Source organism: Xenopus laevis, chromosome 8L, assembly GCF_017654675.1.
Source record: "Xenopus laevis strain J_2021 chromosome 8L, Xenopus_laevis_v10.1, whole genome shotgun sequence".
In the NCBI taxonomy this organism is placed as follows: Eukaryota; Metazoa; Chordata; class Amphibia; order Anura; family Pipidae; genus Xenopus; species Xenopus laevis.
In genome coordinates this window covers 72904296-72923903 of record NC_054385.1, presented here as the reverse complement: position 1 = coordinate 72923903, position 19608 = coordinate 72904296, and the positions used below count along the sequence as shown (strand labels likewise).

General features: G+C 39.1%; 2 protein-coding genes and 1 long non-coding RNA gene across 3 annotated transcripts; all 3 read right to left on the bottom strand.

Annotated features, from left to right (window-relative positions):
- Positions 1-2244: 2244 nt before the first annotated feature.
- LOC108699541 (interferon lambda-3) lies at positions 2245-3801 on the bottom strand. The gene is made up of 5 exons (XM_018231636.2): positions 3655-3801; positions 3273-3350; positions 2893-3036; positions 2557-2637; positions 2245-2334 (listed from the first exon to the last, which is right to left on the bottom strand). Exons 1-5 carry the CDS (start codon positions 3799-3801, stop codon positions 2245-2247), a joined length of 540 nt encoding a protein of 179 aa, XP_018087125.1.
- Positions 3802-9130: 5329 nt separating this feature from the next.
- On the bottom strand, positions 9131-11752 carry LOC108699539 (interferon lambda-3). The gene is made up of 5 exons (XM_018231635.2): positions 11573-11752; positions 10474-10551; positions 10110-10253; positions 9545-9625; positions 9131-9220 (listed from the first exon to the last, which is right to left on the bottom strand). The coding sequence occupies exons 1-5, from the start codon at positions 11717-11719 to the stop codon at positions 9131-9133; spliced, it is 540 nt and encodes a 179-aa protein (XP_018087124.1). The 5' UTR covers positions 11720-11752.
- A 5348-nt stretch (positions 11753-17100) lies between these two features.
- LOC121396839 lies at positions 17101-18478 on the bottom strand. The gene is made up of 3 exons (XR_005963170.1): positions 18376-18478; positions 17668-18146; positions 17101-17382 (listed from the first exon to the last, which is right to left on the bottom strand). It is a non-coding gene; the product is annotated as an uncharacterized LOC121396839 (long non-coding RNA).
- Positions 18479-19608: the final 1130 nt, after the last annotated feature.

Genomic DNA, 19608 nt, shown 5'->3' with positions numbered 1-19608 from the left:
GAGAAGAAATCCGGCGCTGCCCAAAACCATATATTTTTGTACACATTCAAAAATAGGTAATTATGTCTTTCTACTCCAAACTACCATACTGCAAAGCTACGCTAAATGCAGAAGTTTTTATGACATTTCTGAAAATAGCCTAAAAATTTTGCAATTGGCCGCATTTATCACACCTAATTTCTTACATACAATTGTAAAACATCATAAATATGGATGCCAAGGGTCTACTGAACAGTTTAATGCCCAATATGCATAGATTGTGCACTTCTAAAAGTTGTCTGAGTATGTAAATACATGTAAATAAGTGTGCAAAAGGGAGCAAGTGTGCTAAAAAAAAAAAAATCTTTACTAAAATCTGTGTATAAATGTATGCATGGCGCATCTGCTACTTTGAAGTTGGATCTGCGACAATCGCATCCTGACTCTCTACGGAGGCAGCAAAAGACGCTGATGCAGAGAGAAGGGCTCAGCTGCTGAAAACATATGGGGTACGTGCTTGGCAGCCTGAGCCCTGAACCGCCAGCAGGTATGCCGTATGTGCTTGGCGGTTATAGCAAAAGTTCAGTGTTAAAATAAAAACTGGGCAGATAGATAGGCTGTGCAAAATTAAAAATGTTTCTAATATAGTTAGTTAGCCAAAATGTAATGTATAAAGGCTGGAGTGACTGGATGTCTAACATAATAGCCAGAATACTACTTCCTGCTTTTCAGCTCTCTAACTCTGAGTCAGTTATTGACTTTAAGGGGGGCCACATGGGACATAACTGTTCAGTGAGTTTGCAATTGATCCTCAGCATTCAGCTCAGATTCAAAAGCAACAGATATGAACCATGTGCCCCCCCCCCCTCAAGTCACTGATTGGTAACTGCCTGGTAACCAGTCAGTGGAAGCCAAGGAAGCTAGAAAGCAGGAAGTAGTGTTCTGGCTATTATGTTACACATCTAGTCACTCCAGCCTTTATACATTACATTTTTGACTAACTATATTGAAAACAATTTTTTTTTTTTGCTCAGGCTTTCTGTTTACCCAGTTTTTATTTTTACACTGAACAATTCCTTTAAAGTTTTTCAGGGGACCAGAAAAAATGGTGTAAAATCTGTGAAAATGTAAAATCAGGGAAATGTATTATGCCTAATATATAGGTGGGATCACAAAACAATGTAAAATGAGAGGAAACTTAAAATTAGGGAGTGTAAAATTGAGGTTTTACTATATGCATGTAGCAAAACAGCATCACCATTATAGTGAATAAAGTTTTTTCTCACATATAGTAGTGACAATCTCTCACTGATATCATCAGATAGACAAAACATCCAGAGATCTTATCGGTAGCCAATATCTTTTAACCTGTTCGACAGACTGAACCCGTATTGGACTGGGAAGGGGCAGGCCTACCGGGGCTGCCACATCTAGGGCCCACACCCCTTCGGTCCCCGACCCCCCTCCGTCACCTGCATGGGCCTCTGACCCCCATCCGTCACCAGCACAGGCCTCCAACCCCCCCCCGTCACCTGCATGGTCCTCCTTAATCACAGCAAATGATGTGTTCTTTAATTTTAATAAATTTGCTCTTATATACAGTATTTGTAGCAAACAAAAAATAAAAATGCTATTTAATGAGAAAAACAGGCAGTTTACATCACCTTTTATCTCCCATACTCTGCTCAACACTGTACTTCACATGAAGTGGCATGGAAAGAATTAAAGGGGTTGTATTAACTAAACGTATCCATTTAGAACAGTTTACAGGGTCGGCGACCCCCCCTCCCAAAGCTGCTTCAGAAGGTGAAAAATTACACTTTATTTTGACTAAATAACATAATAAATAAATAGTTACAGTCATATTTCCAAAACCAAAAAACAAATAATACTTATAGCAATATCTCCACCTGGGAGTTAGAATACAATACATTTATAAATTAAAAGAATATTATGTTTACACTGTATTTAACACATTAATATAAATACAAATAAATATGAGTACAATTATTATACTTGGTATCTTCTTATCTCTTACATTAAATATAGAGAAATATGCAGCCTCTAATTAAACAAATGCAGGTCCATTTGTCAGCCCAATGGTTACAATCAAGGCAGATAGAAGTGTGGGAAGCTGGGCACTGCCCATATTCTATGTGACTCAGTCTGGAACAGGAGTAAATGATCTGTATAGCAGGCTTGTGGAGCAGGGAAAGCTTGTGGGACCATCTCTCCATATTGATTCTTCCGACTCTCCTCCTGGCATTATTCCTTATTAGCCCAACACATCACATCTTCAATTAGCAGCTGGATTAAGCTGAGCAACACGGCATCCCCGACACACTGAGCGGAAACCTAAAGAGAAAAGCAAATATATTAGTCCAGAGATTGAACTTTAGGAAATATGGACAGTATGTGCTTCCATAGTGTCCAGAGATTTCATATTCTGTAATATACTAATGGCACCTATACAGCAACCCTAGTTTCTATAAGTGCCCCCTAGATACAGTGTCGGAATCTCTAACTGTCTGTTCCCCTCCCTACCCCTAATCCTCTGCTCATCTAGAGTATCCTCACCCTTTCTCTGAAATGCTTGAGATGGTTCAGCCACGGCATGAGCTGTTGGGAGGGAGAATCACTGTAAAATGGAGACTTTCTCTGGAATGGAAAATAAACATTGTAAGAAAATGATGGGTTAATATGTCAGTAGGAGACAGTTACATTGAATACCTGCATTTTACATCAGTAGAGACAGTATTCCATGCATGGGCCCAGGTTCTAGCAGATTATAATGAGTGTGCGTAATACAGAGCATTGACACTGTACATCCATCTCATTGTCTGACAGGCTTGTGGGATAGAAAACAATTGCCTATGGGGACGGTTACTGATCATATTGACCATTTGAACTTACACAGTGCTTCAGATCATCTTCCAGGCTCCGGAAAAACTCAAGCGGTTGGGAAACAAATTCACTCAGTGGAGATTCGGTCATGTTTGTCAGCACATCTACAGCCAACGTCACTCTCTCCAGAGTCAGAATATGTCTGTCACTTGCCTGAGAAACAGGATAAAATGTCACTTAAATGTAGATATTAGAGATACACCAAAAATAAGCAAGAGCTGGGTACTTAGGAGGCTTAATGTGATAGGTAGGTACAAGGGAAATGCTTGTCATTATATAAAAAAAATCCTCTAAAGAGTGACAGGTAGAAGGCAATGTCCCTTATTTATAGTTATGAGAAAGACTGAGATGAGCTTTACATTACCAGTGTGGGAACTACATTTCCTTACCTTCAGGTCACACACAGACGGCTTATGGCGAAACATTTTCTTCTGACATTTTATCCCATCGCTGAAAGGACTTTTCTCCTACAGGAGAACAGACAATGAAATGTCTTGTATGTACAGATGGGCAATGACAGTTATAATCACTCATATAAATGACCCCTGAGTAGCACTTAGATATCTCCTATATCAAAATGATGCAGAATTTATTTCTTATCCATTATGTATTGATCTGTTTGTATCTCTATCTCTGCAACTATATCTCCATTACCTTCCCATAAAGTGTGCTTTTCACTACAATATTTGTCAGGTTGGTAGCACATTACTAACAGTTAAATTAGACTAGATCAGTTCTCACAACCCCCTTGTATCTGTGAATCACACTCACATGTTCATTGTGCAGAAGTCTGACGGCCCTTATATCACTGGGGGACAGGGATCTGTATCTGGACATGTGGCAGTGCCTTCTGTGTGGATGTGCTGTCACTGTCACCAGCAGGACCATCATGGCGGCCAGTCTGATAGGAATTGCCATGGCTTCTGGATTAAGGTTCTGTACACCTGTGAAAGATCAGTGAGTGCAATGTTAGTGAGTGTGCACAGATCTCATGCAGCATATACACAAACATCTAAGCCATATTCCATGAACAGCAAATCCTGCACATTCATATTTGCACAGCATCCACCACACAACACACAACCTCCCTATTACATATGTGTCTCCCTTACCTGGTCTCTCAGATGGTTCCTCTGTGCTTCTGGGCTGCAGTTGTTCCCAATGCTTTCCATCTTTATTCTTTTATACCTGGAGCCCCAAATGAAGAGAAAATGCATTTATGCAAGGGCAGGATATTTTTCTGACGATTACAATAGGACTGGTGGGAGAATAACTGGGAACTAGCAGGATCTTTCACTTTCCTTACTTAGCAGATGAGGAGATGACGTGTTTATCAGTAGGGAATTCCTCCATTTACTCGCTCTGTCATTATCTGCCTTCCAGGGCACACCTGTCACCTGCAGAGAACAGTGGGGAACACTTGCCATCTAGTGGCAAAGGTAATGCATTAATATAAAAATGCATGTAGCAAAACAGCATCACAGTTAAAGGAACAGTAACAACAAAAATGAAAGTGTTTTAAAGAAAATACAATACCTCCACTGGCAAAGCTGGTGTGTTTGCATCAGAAAAACAATTATAGTTTATATAAATAAGCTGCTGTGTAGCCATGGGGCAGCCATTCAAGCTCAGGACACATAGTCTATAACAGATAAGTTCTGAAGCATCCCATTGTATGGTAAAGAGCTTATCTGTTATCTGTTGTGTATCCTGTGCCTTTTCTCCTTTTTAAGGTTTGAATGGCTGCCCCCATGGCGGCAGAGAAACTTCTTTATATAAACTCTAGTTGTGTTTCTGAAGCAAACACACCAGTTTTACCAGTGCAGCACAAGAGTACATTATATTGTCACTTTTTTAAGAAACTTTCAGTTTTTGGTGTTACTGTTCCTTAAAATATTTAGTGAATAACGTATCCCCTATTGTAAAATGTAAAGATTTAAGGATAAATCACTGAGGAGTTTCATGAACAGGAGTAAATAGTTTAAGTATTTGCATTTCCAATGCTATGGGCCAGGAGGCGCTGTAACCACAACCTGTCACACTCTGGTATAGTGAGAGAGAGGGGGTGGATCTTCCTCTTTGGTCTCTGGATGCTGATCCAGCTGGGTGTGCCCAAGGGAAGCCTGGGTGTAGCAAGGCCCAGAAAGCCATGTGCCTAGAGGGAACGGGTCCTCTAGTTTCTAAGTCAGGGAGCAGGGTTAGCAGTCGGGGAGCAGGTTAGCTAAACAGGGTTAGTTATGTCATAGACTGTCTAGGTAGAGAGGACAGATAGTAAGAACAGTTGGCGCTCCATCAAGGATTTTAGTAGGGAGTAGCTTCCCAAGGCTTTTGAATTTCGTAGAGTGAAGGGGCCACAGTGGATAGGGTGTCAGGATTAGAAAGGTGTTCTCCCTGATAACTCCACAGGGTGGGAGCCGGACCACTCTGAGGTATATTGCAGAAGAAAATGGACTACCTTGCCTGATGGGAGTCACCGTCTCTGCTGTGTGCTGTAACCTGTTTCAGTCTGCTGTGTGGCATTGTGTATGACTTGTACCTCTGTAAGTAAACCCTGGGCTCATCTGTCTTGTACAAATAAACAGTTATTCATTTTGTTTATCACAAGAATCTCCTGGCGCCAATTATTTCTATTTGGTGTAGCAAAGTAGCGTGAGAGTTGTAGTTGAACTACTCCACCTGGGAAATCTTCCATGTAGCGAAGGCCCTAGCCTGAAGTGTTTTGAGTCACATGTAACCCATGCTCTAACAACTAGCTGGACATTAATTCCTTTTTGGTCTGCCTAGTCTGATTAGCTTTACTTCTCCTATTATCGCAAAAGATAATTAGTGCAAATTCGTAAACCATCAGACTCTCTGCACAAAATAATTACCCCTCTAGCTAGAAGCAATCTCTAAACTTAGACACAACCGACATCCCTCCTAGATCCAGCATACCGGAACAAGCATACCGCAGAGGAAGGCAAACTCTGAAGGATCGGATCGGATGGTATCGGCGGACGCGCCAACTGCACTACCGTGGTGCTTTCCATAAGAGGATCACAACTTCACTGCAGGCACTTCTTAGAATCAGAGGAGCCGCTTCGAGTCCCAGAACGTTCGAGCAGACACGGCGCTGAGGAGAAGGCCATTCTGAGACATCTGATTGGCAACCATCAGATTCGCACCTATCACATTACTGAGGGGTAAGCGCGGACGGTAATTCACCGTCCATATACTAGACCAACTTTATTGCACTATTGTAGTTTTTTCCCTTTAGGCAAAAACCAGACGCAAGTCCTGATAAAGCTACAAACACCTACGGGCACGATAATGACAAGGCGTTTTTGAGTAGTTTCGCATACAATAATAGTACGTCCTGGTATAGGCTTACTACACTATTGGGATTGCTTTTTCTTTTTAGGTTTGAAGATCGTGACACTGCTGTCCAGCGAACCTAGCTCTTTTAACTAATTTTAGTCAGATTACAGATTTATCTCATGCAAGTTGGAGTGCACACTAGTTTGTGGATGAAAGCTATTACAGCGATATAATGATAAAATATATTACATGTTTGCAGCTATTGCTTTGAGAAAATAAGACCCACTGTAGCTCATTTTAAAACACTGGGCAAATTTGCTACTGAGCAGCAACCAATCAGCTTACTGCTTTAATTATTCTACCTGCAGCCAGTTGAAATATGCTGATTGGTTGCTATTGATTCCCACCCAGGAGCAAATTTGCCCAGGTGTGTTTTATGTATTTCAGACAGACCTAACAGTCAGTTTACACCCACATTGTCCTACATATGTGATTAGAATGATTGTTCTGACTTTGATTGCTTTATATCTCTTGTGCAATTTGAGCTTATTCGAACCACAATCACAAAAAATACCTTATTTGCAAATGACAATTGCATTGTCCCATACATTTACAGTCAGTCTTTCAAAGTTCGACTGTTCTAAATTTTTCAAATATTAAAATTGCTTTAATGTCGAAAATGCACCCCCCATGGCCTTCTATAGACAGTCGTGGGGTTTTATCTGCTGGACTTTTTTTTGCTGTGGTTTTTTTGAATCGCAGGAAATTATGTGTTCTTTAATTTTAATAAATTTGCTCTTATATACAGCATTTGTAGCAAACAAATAATAAAAGTGCTATTTCATACCTCTCAACATTTTCGAAATAAAAAGAGGGGCAAAAAAGTTGGCGCGTGTAGCGTGGCTAAAATTTTTTGACCATGCCCATTTTTGTCGCCACACACCCTAATTACCATGGTAATTTTACAAAATTTCACAGGTTATAAAAGCTTGAACAGATTTCTGTGTTTTTCCCCACCAGATATTACAGTTTTGCTAATGACGGTGAATTGCCCTTTAAGCTGTGAGTCTAACTTTTCCCAAGGGACCTGTTATCTTATATTGTTACAATTACTTATTTGCTTATCTTGATTGCTTATCTAGATACATTTGAATTGTTACAAATGTATCTTATCTTCTGTTGTGGCTGTTCTGGGCTCTCTGCCAAAAGCCAATGAAGTTAGAAACTTTGTTTCTTTTTCTGTCTGTTCAGTGCAGTGACATGGATAGAGTTAAGTCCCAAAGGTTTTAACCTGCATTGAAATAATTCCTCAATTAAGGCAACAAATCCAGATAAAGGTAAAAAAGATATATATTTGTATCATCATATATGTAACATCCTTCCTGGCTTTAAAGCAAGGCAGTTTACCTCTGCTCTATATGTTCTACTCTTCACTCTACAAGAAGTGACATGGAAGAGCGAAAACAATCACACACCCTTAACAAGATAAGCCTGGCGCTCAATATTTGAGGATCCGGCAAAATCGTCCCAGTCAACAAATTAAGTTGCATAAGTCGCTTTTTTTAAGCGGAAATGCAACATTTTGGGGCCATGCCCCTTTGTTAAGAGCTAAACCTGCACAGCATAAGAGTACTTTAGGATAAAAGAAAAAGCCATCAAGTGCAACCCAAATAGTTCCATTCGATTTCATAAATTCCTGAAACTTTTCTCCCCGATTTGCTCTTTGCTTAGTTAACTGTCTCATACCCCTTGATGCATTCCTTGACCCGCTTAGTAGTTCTTCTACTCTTGCCCTTTCCTTATACTCTTACATGGCAGGGAAATTCACATGCTGATGTTTGTTCCCAGTTCTCCTTGGTACCAGAGCAAGAGCCTCTGAAATTGTGGAGGTCACCCAGTTGCTCGGGATTCTTCCCTTCTTCAGGCCTTGCCTATTGTTGCAAACTGAAACCTCCTGTCTATGTGTTTAGTGTGATTTGCAGTTACATATTGCACACAGAGTCACTATTACTGTAAATATGTCATTTTTTTTTGGACTAAATAACATAATAAATAAATAGTCACGGTCATCTTTCAAAAAACCAAAGTACAAATAATACTTATTGCAATATCTCCTCCTGGGAGTAATAAATACATAAAATACTATATTTATATAAATATTATTATAGCATAATATACATTTGTTTGCATAAATAGAAGGGTTAAAAACCTTAAAGAACACTATAGTCCATCAAAATAAAGTTTGCAGCATTTTGAGACAGTGCATATTAACATATTTCCATTTTACAGGACTTCTGTGCATTAAAATGTGTGACTATTGTCTCTGCTTCCCTTTGCAAATTTTGTGAATGCCTAGTGGGCACCACCACCATTTTGAATATTCACAGGTCAGTGAATGATGGGAGATGTCTTGTAAGGTATGACAGGAGATTGGAAGTTTAACTTTGTTGTTTTGTTGCAGGGTGGTTGCTATACATAGAATTTTATACATCTGGCATGATGCATTGCCATAATCAGCTTGGAAAAAAATGTTATCTTTTTAATAACTGCAGCAGGTTTCAAGGTAACTGAGATTTCAGTTGTGTCCTGCTCCAATTCCATTCTCAGTCCATGTTCCTCAGTCTATGAAGGTACACACATCAAGCGTGACTGGGTAGTTTATAGGAGAAGTACTGCTTTGTTATAGGTTGGCCCAGACATATTGCTGAGGTAGAGCCGGCATGCAGCTGAAGTACTGATTCAAGCCAGTATGAGCTAAAGTGAGATATACTTTATCTGAGAATTGTCCTTCATTAATATCAATTTGGAGAAGGGGATAATTTGGTTCCTCTTGTGCATGTATTATGTGAGGCCCGGGCAGATCTGTCAGGACAAGTAGGGTAAGCTTTGACACAGCAGAATTCCTTTTTTCATTTGTTTTGATTTATCAGGTCCTGGTTGCAGCAGATGGTTATTCACTATTAGCCCAACACATTACATCTTCAATTCGGAGCTGGATAAGGCTGAGTAACACGGCATCCTGGACACATTCAATGGGAACCTACAGAGATGACAATGATATTTAATATTTAACCGCTGTTTATGGAATTGATATGTTTTATGCTGGTAGTTTGGATCACAGACTATGGGCCTCATATTAGATAATGTAACATTCACACATTTTAATCTATTCACATTCTTTGTTAATGAGACTTTTCTTCATGTCTAGTTTCAGTTAAAGGTGCAGTGATCAAGTAATCTACTATTCACTTTTTTGATGGGATCTGAACAAAACTTCTACTACTTCTAGTGGTAGCCAATAATGGTATCAGCTGTGTTACAGTGTCTAGCGACTCCAACCCTCAGCTCATTAGTAAATTCTCACCCTTTCTCTGAAATTCTTGAGGTGATTCAGCCACGGCATCAGCTTTGGGGAGGGAGGGTCACTGTACTTTGGAGACTTCCTCTGTAAAGGTAAGAGACATTGTAAGAAATAAAATTAATAGTGACCGCTCAAGACTCACCCCACCACATCAATCTCTCCAATCAGCTCTATGAGCTCTGTGTGCTCAGCCACCAACCTTCCAACTGATAGATCCAAAGAAGTAGTTCAGGCAGGACTCCGGATAAATATAAAGAGGATTATTGTGTCATGGGTAACAATATCGCCTTGCGCGTTTGGGGAAAGCATTCCTTTAATCATAGACATGACACAATAAACCTCTTTATATTTATCCAGAGTGCCGCCTGAACTACTTCTTTTGATTGTAAGAAATAACTGTAATAAATTACTGCAATTCATGGGGATGTATACCCAAATAATAAACTGGAGAAGTATGTTCTGACCTCAGCTCTATCTGTTTATCATTCTCTCTCTCTCTCTCTCTCTCTCTCTCTCTTTCTATCTATATACAATTTAGCAAACGACTACAATGAACCTTTGAACTTACACAGAACTTCATATCATCTTCCAGACTAAGGAACATTGTAAGTGGCTGGGATACAAGTGTGTTCAGTGGCGACTCAGTCACGTTTTGCAGAACATCTACAGCCAGACTCACTCTCTCCAGAGTCAGAATCAGTCTGTCACTTTCCTGAGGATGAGATTTAATTGCAGATATATTAGAAGAGGAAGTTTAGCACTATGGCTTCATAATAAAATAGCAAAACTTGTTAGTAAGACTGACACCAAAGTGATGCACTGAGAAAAAGACACAAGATGTAAAACTATGGAAAAGTAGTATAATGCTTTCATGAAAAGGAATCATACACTATAAAGAGAAATCACATTAAAAAGGAACACCATTTTCTTACCTGCAAGTCACACACAGACGGCTTTTGACGAAGCATTTTCCTGTAACATTTGATCCCATCACTGAAAGGGCTTTTCTCCTGCAGAAGAATATATATATATGTAATATACTTTATAACTGAACTTGAATGGAATGAGAGATTTACGGATTTTATGCAAATAAGGTTTTATGAAAGCTCTGTTTGTGTGGAATATGTCATTTTAGGGCTAAGGGAAAAATGTTCACTGAATCTGCTGATTGTTACTGGTACAACTTTGAGCTTATAGATTTTTCATTCTCTTTAGCAGGAGGGTATAGCTTTCTAATTTCCACATTTATACAGTAATATCCTGGATATAGTCTAATATACTTCTGTCATGCACAGACCATCACTCATTTGTCTACTACTACTTTAATGCAATATTTGACTTATTCATTGCACTAGGGGATCAAATCACAACGCAAAATTGATGGAAAGCATAGGTAATAATCTTTCCACTGTGAGGATGCCTGTGTTTGGGGGAGATAACCAATATTACAATGCCTGCTTGTTATTTCAAGGTATCAACCTGCAAAAGTTCAACAAAAATAAAGCTTGGATTAACATTTATTTTAGAGAAGGATAATAATCCCAAACTCAAGGCCAATGGACAATCAAGAAAAAAAGGTGACTGTCACACAATGACCCACTGAGAAGCTATCACACAACTAAACTAAACAACCTGGGGAACATTTGGAATAGGCTTAGGCTACAATATCTCCTAAACAGTGTGCAAAACTGTTACATACTTAGTCCAAATTACTTAAATGTTCAGTTGTTGATGAATAGTTTTTGTGCCGAACAAATTTACAATAATCTATGTTTTTCTTGAGCTAGACAGGGAAAATATGAAGACTGGATGTACTACATGTTTGGTCCTGTGAGGTAGATAATCATATTAGAAATGCACAGACAATTCTACTGCATAATGCTAACAAAACAGACACAACAAAGGAGGAAGGATGGGGGCTGTATATACATATACTAATGCAATGCTGTGGGGTTTCTGCACATTATTACAAGATTTATATTATACTATATTAAACAGGCATGTGTTTCAGACATGTTATGTTACACTCACATGTTCATTGTGCAGAAGTCTGACGGCCCTTATATCACTGGGGGACAGGAATCTGTATCTGGACATGTGGCAGTGCCTTCTGTGTGGATGTGCTGTCACTGTCACCAGCAGGACCATCATGGCGGCCAGTCTGATAGGAATTGCCATGGCTTCTGGATAAAGTTTCTATATTCAGCAAAGACTCCACACACCTGTGACAGATCATATTATTATTCAGTATAGCACATGGATATGCAAACAGATGCTGGCATAAACACAAACAAATGTTCAGTTATAAATTATGGATACACCAAGGGGCAAATGTACCTAGGGTCAAATATCGAGGGTTAATTAACCCTCAATATTCGACTGGGGAATTAAAATCCTTCGACTTCGAATATTGATTCGATTTTGTGCAAATAGTTTGATCGAACAATCAAAGGAATAATCGTTCGATCGAACGATTAAATCCTTCGAATTGAACGATTCGAAGGATTTTAATCCATCGATCGAAGGATTATCCTTCGACCAAAAAAAGTTAGCCAAGCCTATGGGGACCTTCCCCGTAGGCTAACATTGACTTCGGTAGCTTTTAGATGGCGAAGTAGGGGGTCGAAGTTTTTTCTTAAAGAGACAGTACTTCGACTATCGAATGGTCGAATAGTCAAACGATTTTTAGTTCGAATCATTCGATTCGAAGTCGAAGTCGTAGTCGAAGTTAGAAGTAGCCCATTCGATGGTCGAAGTAGCCAAAAAAAACACTTCGAAATTCGAAGTATTTTTTCTTCTATTCCTTCACTCAAACTTAATGAATGGGCCCCCAAATCTTTTTTTCTGGGATTTGGGGGAATCACAAATCATTTTCACAGGATTCTGTGGCATCCCAAACCGAATCCCAAGCCTTGTGGTGCATGTGACATTCTTGCACAAATAGACAGTTTGTAGGGTTCGGATTTGGTTCTGCCAGGTTCTTGGATTTGGCAAAATCCTGCTGAAAAAGGCCCCAATTTGGCCGAATCACAAACCAGATCCTGAATTCGGTGCATCCCTATAAATACAGATGCTTTTTTTTCCAGTAATAGGCAAACAGCATAAACTATTGTCTGGTATTTCCTTCCATAATGGTTCCAGTAAATAAAAATTGCATTCAATACAAATTTATACAGCCTCCCTGTTACATAAGTGGCTTCCTTACCTGGTTTCTCAGATGGTTCCTCTGTGCTTCAGGGCTGCAGTTTGTCCCAATGCTTTCCATCTTTATCCTTTTATATATGAATCTCCAAATAAAAAGAAAATGCATTTGTGCAGGATCTCTTTCTTTACATCTAGCTCTATATATAATCAATAAGGGAAGTACCAAGGAACTTTCAGTTTCCAGTTAAGGAGGTGACGTTATGTTCATAGGGAGGGAAATTCCTTCAGTCACACAGTTGTGCTCTCCTTCAATACCTGTTACCTGTAACACTCATTTAGCAGTCAATAGCTCCATCTAGTGGCAGAAATAATATTATTAATATGTATAAAATAACAACAGATAGCATTTTATAGGTCACTAATAACATTTTCAGTAGTCTTAGACACTCTTGAGCTTTTTATGAGCTGGGTTTTGACAGTTTTTACATTTATGCAACCCTCTTAGCACAGTTTTAAAGTTATTCTAACAAAAAATGTCCCAGAGCCTTAAAAAAATGCTAAATTCCGGTTTGACATCAGAATGTCTAGCTAATGTGACTTCTAAAATACTCAAAAGCGGCAGAAAGATATCAATATATTTTATATATTCTTACAAAAAATAATTTTACATTCCAGGAACAGGATCATTTCCAGACTACTTGAATGGCCATGGGCAGTAAATTTATAAAATCTTGCAAATATGCTCTGTCCTTTGCCAATCTTTTTATGGAGAAGCAGGAGTTTTTTGTTTGGTGGTATAAATACAAAATAAAGCTATTTGCTTGTGTAGGGGAGCTTTGTACACTTGCTATAGTCATTGCCTTTTTTTAAAAGAAGGGATTGACACATTGATTATTATCACATTACAATAACGTACAGCGTGTCATAGGGTCTTGATTTTCCAGGCTTAGGACAAATTCCTTATTCTTAATAGATTGCTCATAGGTTTTTATAACATAGGAGAGAGGATCTATAAATCATTCTGGATCTATAAACTAAATGCTTTACAAGATGTCTTAATGAGGATTTGGATACAACAGCATTAATTATTTTATTACATTTATTAAACAAATATTTATATTCACACTATATGGGTTATTATGAGAGAACCCTAGACTTAGGGGGTTATTTATCAAAGGTTGAGTTTGTGAGGTTTATGAGGTTTTCAATGTTTGCTTATTTATGAAAAAGCCAGAATGTAAAAAACTCGATTGAATGCAATCAAGGGAAAAAACTTGAAAACCTCAAACGTATTGCATTATAGGCTACAAAACCTCAAATACCTCAAATGTATTGAGTTTTTGAGCGCAAACCACTGTAAAAAAACCCCAAAAATCATAAAGGCAAAAAACATCTTCAAATGGGACCTCTGCCATTGACTTCTACATGACCGCAACAGGTCATGCTTATTAATAAAAAAAGCCAGAATGTATTGAATGCAATCAGGGGAAAAAACTGAAGTTTTCGAGTTTTCGAGTGCAAACCACTGTAAAAAAACAAAAACAAAAATAGTGAAGGCAAAAAACATCTTCAAATGGTTAAAGAGGCAAAAAATAAAATCTCGTTTTTATTTTCTTTAATGAAAAAGAAATCTATATCCAATATACTTTAATTAAAAATGTCTCTGACAGCTGCAGTTAGGAAACTTCAGACGGTCCCTAACAGCTCTGCAGGGAAACAATCATACTTTCAAATGGCAAATGAGAGTCCCCCACCTTACTTCCCTGACCTTGAGCAGCTTTGTTTGTTTCCCTGTAAAGCAGCCGGCGACTGTGTAGAGATTTGTATCCACAGACCCAGTGCAGTCTGCATATTCTGTTATTAATCAATCTTCCTGGATCGGCTTCTATGGCAGATATTATTTGACTTGTTTTGATCATTTATGATGATCCTTAAGCTTAAGACCATAATGAGCATGTGCGTAGTCTTGGTCTTGCAAATATGTTTAACAAAGTTACAAGATGACAGCCCCCTGCGGCCAACTTTGAAAACATAAATCATTTGTTTAATTAGGCTTCTGGTGCAGTAAGTTCATGTTTAGTGTAAGGATGTGAAAATTTAGACACCCTTACACATTATTGACAGGCACATCCCTAGTAATATGGATGCCTAAGTGGGTCCTGATGGGGACCTTGTGCTTATGTAACCCCTGTAGTTCTCACAGTGGTTGCTAGATGGCACTGTGGCATAGTATAAAAGGGTTGAAAACCATATGGTCAGGGCCATTGCTGCTGAACCTTTCCTCTGTTAAGCAGCAGAGGTTAGGGGTAGTGGAACCCAGTCTGAGTATAGTAAAGTGATAGTTATACCCTTTTATAGATCACTCCAGGAGTGATAGATAGGGTATGTAGTTGAGCAGCTCAAAGCTCCGACAAGGATATTAGAGGGATTAAGATCCCGGGTATTACTGACCCCATAGTAGGGACTAAGTGTTAGACTCAGGGAGGTACGTAGTCTTCTGGGTTCCACTTAAGGTGATCCTGAAAACTGGGCAATACCTTCTCACAAGCTGCATAACTCTCTGCTGTGTACTCCCTGATCTGCCGGGAGTCATTCTATAGTTGGTACTGTGAGTATACATTGTTCTATTGATTGATCTATGTTTTATCCTATGTTCCATACTCCCATGTGAATTCTGGTTTTAGTCAATAAACTCAGTTTATGGTTGAGCAAAATAAAACCACTGGCGCCCAATCTCTTGTGCATTGCACACGGTTACAGTTACATTACACCCTGCCTCCACCTCACTGCGAGGGCTTACCCCTGAGTAAAGAGAGTCTCATTTGTGGCTCCACACCGCATTAGAAAGTAGCTCATATACACCATTGTGGTGTCAATTTATTATAGTGATACATTAGTATAAACAATACAGCATTTCTAGCATTATTCTATTTTAGACTTTAGTTCCCATTTAAAGGGACCTCTGCCATTGACTTCTACATGACCTCAACAGGTTTTAGATTGAGTATTTTTGGATTTTTGCTTTTAGCAGCTTTGGGACATAATAAATCCTGAAAAATGTGAGTCATTTTTTTAATCCTAAAATATTTGAGTTTTTAGTGAAACTACCCTCGAAAAACTCAAATTTTTCTGGAAAACACAATTTGAACTTTATTAAATAACACCCTTAATATCTGTCTCAGGAAGGCAATAAGGATGAGTTTCCAGATGTGCCTTGAGCCACAGATACACATCTTAGTCATGTTCCACCCATGGTGAGCAGATGTAGCTCCTACCCCGGTGCCAGCTAAGATTTACACCTGATAGCTGATGGTGCAAAAAAGCAAGGGGAAAGGCATTGTGGGCAAACAACAAACGCTGCACTTGTTTTGGAAGTTTGTACCTTGTCCCACTTTATTAAATGAGCCCTAAATATGAATTCCTTATATCTGAAACCATATATTCATAGGAAATAAAGAAAATGTGGTTTCTGGAGACTGCACTCTCCATATAGTCTCACTATAAGATGCATAATGGCCACTGATCCCTGCAAACTAATTACACTGGCATGGTTCATGCATTACATAATAGTTTAAAACAAGTGTCATGGAAAGTCTTAACTAGGGATGCACCGAATCCTGGATTCGGTTCGGGATTCGGCCAGGATTCGGCCTTTTTAAGCAGGATTTGGATTCGGCCGAATCCTTCTGCCTGGCCGAACCGAATCCGAACCCTAATTTGCATATGCAAATTAGGGGTGGGGATGGAAATCACGTGACTTTTTGTCACAAAACAAGGAAGTAAAAAATGTTTTCCCCTTCCCACCCCTAATTTGCATATGCAAATTAGGGTTCGGATTCGGTTCGGTATTCGGCCGAACCTTTTGCAAAGGATTCGGGGGTTCGGCCGAATCCAAAAAAGTGGATTCGGTGCATCCCTAGTCTTAACCCCACCTAAGATAATAGGAGCCAAGGCTAAAAGAACCCAATATCCATCAGAATCAACCCTGCAAATACTAAAGGCAAAAAAACAAAATTCCTTCTTGATTTCAAAACAGTAGTTGGGGTCCCAGGAGAATCAAATGTGTGTTTTTTCCTATTTCATAAACTCCTCAAACTTTGTTGCTCGCTTTGCCCCTCCATTTGGTTAACTTATACCACTTGATGCATTCATTGGAATTTCAAGATTACTTACTACTACACTAAAGTGAATAGCTACATATTGCACAGAGCCATGATCAGTTTAATATCATTTTATTTTGACAAAATAGCAAAGAATAAATGGTCATGGTTATATTTATAATACTAGTAATTCCTCCTGGGAGTTAAATACAGTGCATTAACAAATATAAATATAAATGATTTTATAAATATAATATATTAATATAAATAAATAAGATTAAAATTATCATATTTATAATATTCTTGTCAGTTATATTAAATATAGAGAATGCCTTGAAACAAGCAGCTTCTCATTTAATAAGTGTAGGTTGATTCAGTCCGATTCCCACAATAATAGCAGGTAGAGGTGTAAGAAGCTGGGCTCTGCCCACACTCAATGTGAGGAAAGCTTGTGGGATAATCTCTCCTTATGGATTTGATTGACTCTGCTCCTGGAGAGAGCGGGCATTATTCCTTATTAGCCCAACACATCACATCTTCAATTAGCAACTGGATTAGGCTGAGCAACACGGCATCCTGGACACACTGAGCGGAAACCTACAGAGAAAAGCAAATATATTAGTCCAGAGATCTGACTAGGACATATGGACAGTATTTTAACTGATTCCTAATATCTTCAACTTATTTCTGGCTATTATTTTCCATGTGCTTTCACAGTGTCCAGAGATTTCACATTCTGTAATATAAATCCAGCTTCACTTCAAATAGCACCTATACAGTAAGCCCAGCTGTCTATACTGCCCCCTAGATACAGTGTGGGAATTTTTACCTGTCTGTTCCCCACCCTACCCCTAATCCTCTGCTCATCTAGAGTATCCTCACCCTTTCTCTGAAATGCTTGAGATGGTTCAGCCAAGGCATCAGCTTTTGGGAGGGAGAATCACTGTAATATGGAGACTTTCTCTGGAATGGAAAATAGAGATTGTAAGAAAATAAAGGGTTGATATATCTGTAGGAGACAGTTACATTGAATACCTGCATTTTACATCAGTAGAGACAGTATTCCATGCATAAGCCCCAGTTTCTAGCAGATTATAATGAGTGTGCGTAATACAGAGCATTGACACTGTACATCCATCTTGTCCGACAGGCTTGGGTCGATAGAAAACAATTGCCTATGGGGACGGTTACTGATCATATTGACTATTTGAACTTACACAGTGCTTCAGATCATCTTCCAGGCTCCGGAAAAACTCAAGCGGTTGGGAAACAAATTCACTCAGTGGAGATTCAGTCATGTTTGTCAGCACATCTACAGCCAACGTCACTCTCTCTAGAGTCAGAATCTGTTTGTCACTTGCCTGAGAAACAGGATAAAATGTCAATTTAATGTAGATATTAGAGATACACCAAGAATAAGCAAGAGCTTAGGTGTCTTAATGTGATAGGTAGGTACAAGGGAAATGCTTGTCATTATATAAAAAAAATCATCTAAAGAGTGACAGGTAGAAGGCAATGTCCCTTATTTATAGTCATGAGAAAGACTGAGATGAGCTTTACAGTATCAGTGTGGGAACTACATTTCCTTACCTTCAGGTCACACACAGACGGCTTATGGCGAAACATTTTCTTCTGACATTTTATCCCATCACTGAAAGGACTTTTCTCCTACAGAAGAACAGACAAGGAAATGTCTTGTTTGTACAGTTGGGCAGTGACAGTTATAATGACCCCTGAGGGGCCTATATCAAAATGATGCAGAATTTTATTCAACAGTAGGAAGGGAGCTTATCCATTGTATTGTATTGATCTGTTTGTATCTGTATCTGTTTGTATCTCTGCAACTATATCTCCATTGCTTTTCACTACAATATTTGTCAGGTTGGTAGCACATTACTAACAGTTAAATTAGACTAGATGAGTTCCCACAACCCCCTTGTATCTGTGTATCACACTCACATGTTCATTGTGCAGAAGTCTGACGGCCCTTATATCACTGGGGGACAGGGATCTGTATCTGGACATGTGGCAGTGCCTTCTGTGTGGATGTGCTGTCACTGTCACCAGCAGGACCATCATGGCGGCCAGTCTGATAGGAATTGCCATGGCTTCTGGATTAAGGTTCTGTATTCAGCAAAGACTCCACACACCTGTGACATATTAGTGAGTGCAATGTTAGTGAGTGTGCACAGATCACACGCAGCATATACACATATACACATGAACAGCAATTCCTGCACATTCATAGTTGCACAGCATCCACCACACAACACACAACCTCCCTATTACATATGTGTCTCCCTTACCTGATATCTTAGATGGTTCCTCTGTGCTTCTGGGCTGCAGTTTGTCCCAGTGCTTTCCATCTTCATTCTTTTATAACTGGAGCCCCAAATGAAGAGAAAATGCATTTGTGCAAGGGCAGGATATTTTTCTGTACGTCTGGCTCTGTTGACTACAATAGGACTGGTGAGATAATAACAGGATCTTTCACTTTCCTTACTTAGCAGGTGAGGAGATGACATGGTTATAGGTAGGGAATTCCTCCAGTTACTCGCTCTGTCATTATCTGCCTTCCAGGACACACCTGTCACCTGCAGAGATTATCAGTGGGGAACACTGCCATCTAGTGGCAAAGGTAATGTATTAATATAAATACAGTATTCATGTAGCAAAACAGCATCACAGTTTTAGTGAATAAAGTTATGTCTGACAAATAGTAGTGACAATCTCTCACTGATGCCGTCAGATAGACAATACATGCAGAGATCTTATTGGTAGCCAATATCTTTTAACCTGTCCGATAGACTCAACGACCTATTG